Genomic DNA, 9,425 nt, shown 5'->3' on the forward strand with positions numbered 1-9,425 from the left:
TAGATCTTCTTTCGATGTGAAATAATGTTTTGAATACTAGTAAACGCACTTACCTTTTTAACCCGAAATTCCTTTGGAGTTATGTAAAGTAAAACAGGCGATACATGTACCACCGCTTTTGACTTCAAATATAATAATTTAAGGAGTCATGAGATGGTAAGATTATTCTCATCAGCGATCCTTGTTCTTTCATTATAAACAGAGACTTCCTGGTCTGGACTGCTGATTGTCAATGTAAACATTCAAATGTTAGAGCGAGGCGAACTTTCAAGACCAAACAAATCCTAGGTCATTGCGCTTCACAACATAGCAATACAGAGGCCTGTTCGTGTAATAAATTTATTCGTTTCATATGTAATTATTTGCGTAAACAACAATGTTAAAAAGTTCACTGGGAAATGAACGTAGTTCGTACGGGGTCAAACCTACTTCGCAGGATTTGATCACGTGACCACGTGAATGGGCTTCCTATTTTAGCGCCTTTGGCATGGTCATTGATACGCTTTAATTTACATACTACATGTATATACAGTGAGTACGTGCGTGAAACGCTAATTCATGAATACACCAACTCAATATCCCGTGAGTGTGCTAAATTTCGAAAACGCAAAATATGTACACGTACAGTATTTAGTCTATTTACCCACACTGCGGATTTACAAATTTACTGTCGCACATCAAATATATCGTTTATAAGGGGACTGTAAATCACATATTTAGTGGGACAAATTAGTCTTGCTTTGAAGGAAAAAAATTGGAATGTTAGATTTTTATTTCTTAAATGACGAACTGTTAAGGAGGTTTGGAATTTTTACATTTCAATTTGATAACATTTTTGCAAAGTTAACAGCCTTTGGTGAAAAGAAGAAGTTTTTTATTTAAAAATATTTGTATCAAATGACTTATTTTATTTCATATGTTGATAAAGAAAGAGTTTTTGCATATTTTCATCAAGAGATTATTATGAAATTCAAATCATATTTTACAATTTCACAGTAACACATGCCCTGCCATAACACTTCAATATAAACTTCGAAGTGATAGAATTAGACAATAACCAGCTTTTGTTAATGCCTTTGGAAGAATATATTTATACTAATAGTGCCTTCAAAATTCTACAATGATTAAAAATATTAGACCATTCGTTTGTTTTTTAAAAGATTAGTGGCTATACTTTGGATACTTAAAGGCATATTTATATGGTTTATTGTGTCGACCATTAACCACACTGTAAAATATTTGAATGAAAAGCATTTTTTAAATAATTGGTTATCATATGTGGAATAATAAATTTACAAAAAAGCATTAACTAATCAACAAGAAAAACCAATTTTTTTTTTATTATTTCAACAAAGATTATATCATTTAAAGTAACAAAATATGGTATGCATTTTGAGAAAATGTATTTTATGCTTTCAAACATACAGTGCAAATAATTTAAAGACATGCCTTTCTCTCCCTCTTTCTCCCTCTCTTAAATATACACATACAAATTGGCCTATGGAAAGGTGCTGATATGGCAACATGTCTTGAAAATTTTGGAATGACGGAATGAAAATATCACAACATGCTTTGATCCTTCGACACACTTTTTGCGATAAACTCTAAATGCTATATATTATTGTTGTAAACCATGGGAAAGGTTTTATTTTTAAGTTAAATTATACTACATATACAAAAGACTAATGAGTTGTTTTTTCCTGAATCATTTATCCTCAATCAACCATCACGTAAAAATAATATTTTCGTTGCTAAATGCTTCCAAATAATTACTCCTACAAATTCTTCAAAGTCATTATTTTTCTTTCTCCAGCGTTGCGTATTTTGATGAAGTGCTTCACAACGTCATAAGAATTTCTAGTACCATTATCAAACCGCCGAGTCAGATATTAGATTCTGGTACTCCGGGGAATTCTCATTGTTCACATCATACATTTCCCTGTTATTATTCCTGGCACTTTTCGGTCTTTCCGGAGCACCCACTACCAGACTAACATACGTTCTGTTCCCGACTGACAGATGCCTGGTCCTCTCCTGGACCTCGGGATCGCTATCATATAAATCGTGATTGGAAATCAACGCTGTCCGCTCAACAATATCTTGTCCTGAACCTGTCAACTTGATATCACTAAAACGTTTGTCCTCAGAAATAATTCCATTTGGAATGTATCGTAGTTTTGAAGAGAATGATCGGATTTCTTTCGGTGAGCTGAAGTTGTCATGGTGGTTGGTTTTAGGGGACTCGTCGTGATTGGAGTGGCTTTCGCTTTCTCTGAAAAGGTCCACAAGTGGTTGGCTATCCCCTGTTTTGTCACCATTGTTCTCAGATTTACAGAACTGTAGATAGGCCTGCCGGGTAGCCCTAGCCCAAGTTGTGTTCATTTTCAAAGTCTGACTACATCTCTGCAATCTCTGTCGTCTTATGTGAACATCTTCGCCGACTAACCAGTAAGTGAACATCTGCCCTTTTCCCTAGAAAATAATGTTACTTTTTCTTTGTATTCAATCATTTCTTGCAATTCAATATTGATAATTCATTCTTTGTTTGACAGTTAAACATACCTTCATTTCAACCAAACCACGTGGTTCCAAAGTATACCCGCCTAATTTATCTAGGAAAGTTTTGCAGGATTCACTGCAGTGGATTTTAAGGGCTGTATAGAGAAAAAAAATTGTGATTTATCATTGACTAACTTCAGAATGAAGCCTTAAATTCAAACTGAAGACTTACGTTCTCCATTAGATTCCATCCTAGATGCTGTGTTGACAGTATCGCCAAACAATGTATATCTTGGCATCGTGAGGCCAACCACTCCCGCTACACAAGGCCCTGTCATAATATCTCAAACTTAATGCATAGTAAAAGGTAAAGGGAAAGCGCATATTCTAACAGTTACTAAACGGCCACATCAAGAGTAATTTTTTTTACATATGTCTCGCACTAATTCTGGGGTCAAAATGGCATAATGCAACATATCTAAAGCTGAACCAAAGAATGGCTTAAAAAGTTACAGAATTTTATTTCAATTACCTGAGTGCATTCCAATTCTCAACTTTAAAGTTTCGTTTGGAAGGAATGTAATTCGGAAAGTTTTTATGGCACGGAGAAGATCTAACGACATTGATGCGATTTCGCCCGCATGTGTGTCGCCATTCCTGATGGGAAGCCCGCTCACTACCATATACGCGTCGCCGATCGTTTCCACTTTATATACATCGTAGTTCTTGATGATGGAATCAAACTTGGTATAAAGAGAGTTCAACATTTGCACCACCTGAAAGAGTCAATAAAAATATTACTCTATTTCATCTCTGAATTCAAACTCCTTTTATAATAATATATTATTATACCCACACTTTCTAAAGAAAGTTCGGGTATATTGTTGTTACTCATGTCCGTCCGTCCGTCTGTCACACTTTTCTTCCCTGAACTCCTCCTACATTTTACACAGTCGCTTAATCATCTTTTGGGAGATGGTTGGTGGTGTCATGTAGATGTGCAGTAAGGTTTCGGAATTTTGATTTTGCCCCGGGGGGTCAAATGGGGGTCGAAAAATGACGTTTTTTTATGCTAAAAGCCCCGTCTTCCCTGAACTCCTACATTTTACTCAGCAGCCTAATCATCTTTTGGGAGATGGTTGGTGGTGTCATGTAGATGTGCAGTAAGGTTTCGGAATTTTGATTTTGCCCCGGGGGGTCAAATGGGGGTCGAAAAATGACGTTTTTTTATGCTAAAAGCCCCGTTTTCCCTGAACTCCATCTACATTTTACTCAGCAGCCTAATCATCTTTTGGGAGATGGTTGGTGGTGTCATGTAGATGTGCAGAAAGGTTTCGGAATTTTGATTTTGCCCCGGGGGGTCAAATGGGGGTCGAAAAATGACGTTTTTATGCTAAAAGCCCCGTCTTCCCTGAACTCCTACATTTTACTCAGCAGCCTAATCATCTTTTGGGAGATGGTTGGTGGTGTCATGTAGATGTGCAGTAAGGTTTCGGAATTTTGATTTTGCCCCGGGGGGTCAAATGGGGGTCGAAAAATGATGTTTTTTATGCTAAAAGCCCCGTCTTTCCTGAACTCCTTCTACATTTTACTCAGCAGCCTAATCATCTTTTGGGAGATGGTTGGTGGTGTCATGTAGATGTGCAGAAAGGTTTCGGAATTTTGATTTTGCCCCAGGGGGTCAAATGGGGGTCGAAAAATGATGTTTTTTATGCTAAAAGCCCCATCTTCCCTGAACTCCTTCTACATTTTACTCAGCAGCCTAATCATCTTTTGGGAGATGGTTGGTGGTGTCATGTAGATGTGCAGTAAGGTTTCGGAATTTTGATTTTGCCCCGGGGGGTCAAATGGGGGTCGAAAAATGATGTTTTTTATGCTAAAAGCCCCGTCTTCCCTGACTCCTTCTACATTTTACTCAGCAGCCTAATCATCTTTTGGGAGATGGTTGGTGGTGTCATGTAGATGTGCAGTAAGGTTTCGGAATTTTGATTTTGCCCCAGGGGGTCAAATGGGGGTCGAAAAATGATGTTTTTTATACTAAAAGCCCCGTCTTCCCTGAACTCCTTCTACATTTTACTCAGCAGCCTAATCATCTTTTGGGAGATGGTTGGTGGTGTCATGTAGATGTGCAGTAAGGTTTCGGAATTTTGATTTTGCCTCGGGGGGTCAAATGGGGGTCGAAAAATGATGTTTTTTATGCTAAAAGCCCCGTCTTCCCTGAACTCCTTCTACATTTTACTCAGCAGCCTAATCATCATTTGGGAGATGGTTGGTGGTGTCATGTAGATGTGCAGTAAAGTTTTGGAATTTTGATTTTGCCCCAGGGGGTCAAATGGGGGTCGAAAAATGATGTTTTTTTATGCTAAAAGCCCCGTCTTCCCTGAACTCCTTCTACATTTTACTCAGCAGCCTAATCATCTTTTGGGAGATGGTTGGTGGTGTCATGTAGATGTGCAGTAAGGTTTCAGAATTTTGATTTTGCCCTGGGGGGGGGGTCAAATCAGTAGCCTGATCATCTTTTAGGAGAGTTAAATATTTTGAAAATTAGGTAAAACATCAACATCATAGGGTAAAAAATCATAGCATGCTGGGAAACATCTTGAATTCTTACGAGTATTGTACATGTCAAATGTAAAAGTCATATCTCTTCTAAATCGAAAGTTATAAGCAAATGCAACATTTTGAAAAGTAGGTTAAGCTTCAAGGTCAAGGTCACAGATTCATGATTTATTTCGAAAGGTCTTATCATAGGTAATAATATACATGCATGTATAATATGAATTCTTTCAAAATAATGAATTTAAAATAATGTAATTTTTTTGCAAGTAGGTCAAACTTCAAGGTCATGGGTAAAAAAAATCATGGCATTGTCACAGGTAAATACTAATTATGCATATGTTTAATACAAATGCCTTGTCTCTTCTCATTCAATAGATATGACTGTGATGACCAAGGTTAAATTGACAGACTGACATACAGATGTACATATACTGATTTCAATGTGAATTGGTTAAAATTGGCCCAGTGGTTGTAGACAAGTTAAAAATGTAAAGTTTCCATACAAACAAATGGACGACAGACGTAACGTGATAAAAAAAACCTGAAAAGCTCAAATGAGCTAAAAACATAGGATTCACATGTATTTTGTAAAGGTTACCATGGTTACAGTATTTGAAAAGCTTTTTTTCATGCAATTTTTTGAGAAACTGAAAATGTATGACATATGTATCCATTGTTGAAAAAAATGCATGAACATTCCAGAAAACAGTATCATTGAAAATAGTTAATCAAGGTGTTTTGAGTGGCAAAATAAAGCTAGTAAAGTTTTATAGCTAATTCAACCACAGAACTTAGTCAATTTTAAGATGCACAACCTTTTCAAATCTTATAATACATGTAATTATTTTTAAAATATTCATGTAATCATTTCTGATTCAAGGGAGAACAAGAGATACAACCAACATGTTCATGTTTTATGTTATTTTTAGTAATTTGTTTGTTTGTTGTGAAAACATCTCTCTCGGGAATTTTTCCGTCATATGGAGACACCGCAACTTAAAAGTAATGAATCGAAGACAAGGTGTGTTTGTTACAGTTTAAACACTGATGCCCACGTAGGCCAGCTTATGGCGAAGGTTGAAGTTTCTCAAATGTATGTCAAACTCAAAGGTCAAGGTCAAAGGGTTAAAATTGTTGGTATCGAAAGAAAGTCTTGTCACAAGGAATACACATGTGAAATATAAAGAAATCCCTAGTACTTCCTGTTCAGAAGTTAATTGCCATGGTTAATTTCTTTTTTTTAAGTGGGTCTAACTCTAGGGCCAAGGTCGAACATATTTATACCTGTTGAAAGTTTACAATGAATACACATGGTAAGCATGAAAACCCTCGCACCTACTGATCAAAAATTTAAGCCAAATTACTGATCAAATTTCTGCAGACAAACAGTCAGACATTATTTATAAACACAAGAAACAAAATATGTAGATATATAGTCAAATGGAAAAAAAATTCTATTTTGGAGTCACAAGATCAATTGCAATTTCATGAACAGGGAGTGGCTAGGGAGATGGGACCCCCCCCCCGGAGTTTGCTTTCTTATTTAAATAAGACTATATACTGAAGCAAATAAAAAATTACTTTGGACATCATCCCCCTTAGAAAACATTGACCCCACGAACCCACTATCATTGTTTTTATTTTGTTTTCAGTTTTTTGTCTTTGCTTGTGAGAAAATTCTGGGCTGACATTTTTTTGACTGAGGTGTGAACCCCCCTCCCCCCTCCTGAAAAAAATCTGGATCTGCACCTGTAACTGAATGTCACATCGACAACGGGAGATAATTTCACAATGTGAAAATCCGACTATACTGTGGCATGCGATGATCTTTGAACTTTAACCTAATCTAAATTTTGCATTTCGGTTCATTTTACCCAAATCTATACTTAAACTTGTACTTACCGACTGTCATAGGTCCTGTGAACTTCATGAAATATAATCCAATTTATAACAAAATGATTTTTTCAATACACATCACACTGCAGCATGTGCATGCTATCCTGTTTGACAAACCTTGGCTAATGCAGATGAAGCACGAATCGGCCGAGGTGTGCCGAGTGGTGCATAATCTAAAAATATGATAATGGGTGACGCAACCCAATGTAATGTAGAAATTTTCCAAAAGGTGTTTACATGTAAACATGTATAGCGTAAATCTGGAAATTTTTACGTTGATTTTATTTTGCGAATCTGGGTCAGAATGCTGTTGATTATATTTTTTACGTTTCAAAATTTTGCGAATGACCACTACTTTGTTTACATTTTCTTATTGTTGAATTATTTTTATGACAAATATTTTTGCGAATGCAATGAATTTGCAAATTTGCTAAAAATTATCTACAGCAAAAATTAAAACAAACTATGTTTTAACATAACTTTTCCATCTCCATGTGTATCCTATTTAAAAAAAGTACGGTTCGTGAGGGTGTGTGTGTGTGTGTGTGTGTGAGGGTGTGTGTGTGTGTGTGTGTGTGTGTGGTGTTTTTTTTTTGGAGGGGGGCATTATTAAATTTAAAAAGGTACCAATTATGAGCAAAACATTTTTTAAAATCTAAGTTACACATAGGCGTCTGAACCGGGGGGTTTAACCCCCCCCCCTTTTTTTTTTTTTGCAAAGATGGACATTTTCTATGGATTGAAAATTGGGGTTTACCTTTTTTGTTGGTTTAGCCCCCTCCCCATTTTCAATTTCCTTCCGACGCATATGAAGCATATAAAATACATATAAGAGGCACTGAGTCATAGGTCACATAGTCACAGGGTCTAAGAATGTTATACTCAATGTGACGAGTACATGTACTGTGTAAATTATAGAATTATTTTGACTTTTCCTGGGAAGGCTTTAAGCTAAATATGCACGAGTGTGTGTTTAGAGGCAAACACCTTAGTGCGGGTATTGCTGTCTCATGACAGCATCTAGTTAATGTACTGTAGTAAGTACGTTTTACAGATAATTAAAAAGTGAGTCGTTTTTATAGAAAAAAACACTATATGGTGTTTTCTTAAAAATAAGGGTAAATGCTAGCATCATAAAATATCACCTCCATTGGTGTGATTTCTGCTGAGAGTTTCGTGAATCCACAAATATCGCTGAAGTATATTGTGACAGATTCATACACTTCCGGTTTGACACAATGTCCAACTTTCAGTTGGTCAGCAATTGGTCTGAAATATATATCAAAATGAACTTTAATAAGAAATAAAATTTTGTTTCATATGGATAAAGTTTTATAGAAAATTACACCTATAAACATGTGAATCATGTGCAAACCTTGGAAGCATGCGGTGTAGGAGGGTTTCGGTGATCCTCTTTTCGTCCGCCAGTTGTATCGTCCTACTCTCCACCAGTTCCTCTAGGTGATTCTGGTACGATTCCATCATTGTCATGATCTGGTCAAAGATGTTTCTCTTCCTTTTGAAAGTAAATTCACAAACAAATTAAAAACTAAATATACTTCAACCAGACACAAAATTCACGCCGTTAAACTATACGAATTAATGTAGAATTTTCATATCAGCATTTGTTCTAATAAAGTGCTACATGTAAGTGAAAGTTTTTTTTCAAAAATAATTGATATTTCCAGATCAAGAAAATAATTACTATGTTCAAAATGAATTGTGGATATTTATAAGTCGTCCAACGACAGAAATTGATAAGGATACTTAAACTTACATTCCCTCTCGCATTTTGTGTAAGGTTTTATAAATGCAGCGGAAGTCGGGTCTGTCTTCCGGCGCTTCACTCCAACAATCCACCATACAATCGATCACATACTTCTCACATTTTAAAGTACTAGTATCTGGTCTAAATGGGATCATCCCACCGTCCATCACTCGATACACAATATCTTTAGACGACAAATATAAACCAACATAAACCAAAGTAAATTAAAACTTAAAATATACCTATACTTTTATGAACGAGAAATATATTTCATTCGAAAACATTTTAACATTAATAACTCACCTTTAGGCACCATGTTACAAAATCCAAAAGGCCCCCCTCTTCCAAATATCTCATGAAGGATGATTCCAAAGGCGTAAACGTCACCCTTTGGCGACCCCCTCGTCTGCGGACTCCGTAGTTCCTCGGGAGCACGCCAAAATAAATCTAATAGGATATTATAAACAGCGTAAGGTTACAAAAGTGTACAAAAGACATTTATATTCCACGGCTAAGGCATTAAGGAATAGTATATGACTAAATTTTAGAAAATCATTTCTGTCTCCTATCTCCTCCCCTGTTCGGTTCCGTACCTTCTATCAGGAGAAGGAAGAAATCTCTGCTCAAAAACGGTAACAATTCTAAGTGAAAATGTTTACCAAATAATTTTCCTTGAAAACTTTTTGATCTAACACAAAATTCA

At 36.1% G+C, this 9,425-nt stretch overlaps 1 protein-coding gene across 1 annotated transcript; it reads right to left on the reverse strand.

Annotated features, from left to right (window-relative positions):
• Positions 1–1,324: 1,324 nt before the first annotated feature.
• LOC134277211 (receptor-type guanylate cyclase Gyc76C-like) lies at positions 1,325–9,169 on the reverse strand (the record flags this gene model as incomplete). The annotated part of the gene is made up of 8 exons (XM_062759532.1): positions 1,325–2,472; positions 2,563–2,654; positions 2,732–2,830; positions 3,032–3,275; positions 8,100–8,223; positions 8,330–8,470; positions 8,732–8,906; positions 9,026–9,169. Coding segments are annotated over 8 exons (1,622 nt in total), but the record flags the coding sequence as incomplete, so codon positions are not given.
• Positions 9,170–9,425: the final 256 nt, after the last annotated feature.

The sequence above is a fragment of the Saccostrea cucullata genome, unplaced genomic scaffold, assembly GCF_032062105.1.
Source record: "Saccostrea cucullata isolate Sc308-1 unplaced genomic scaffold, CSIRO_AGI_Scuc_v1 ctg6513, whole genome shotgun sequence".
In the NCBI taxonomy this organism is placed as follows: Eukaryota; Metazoa; Mollusca; class Bivalvia; order Ostreida; family Ostreidae; genus Saccostrea; species Saccostrea cuccullata.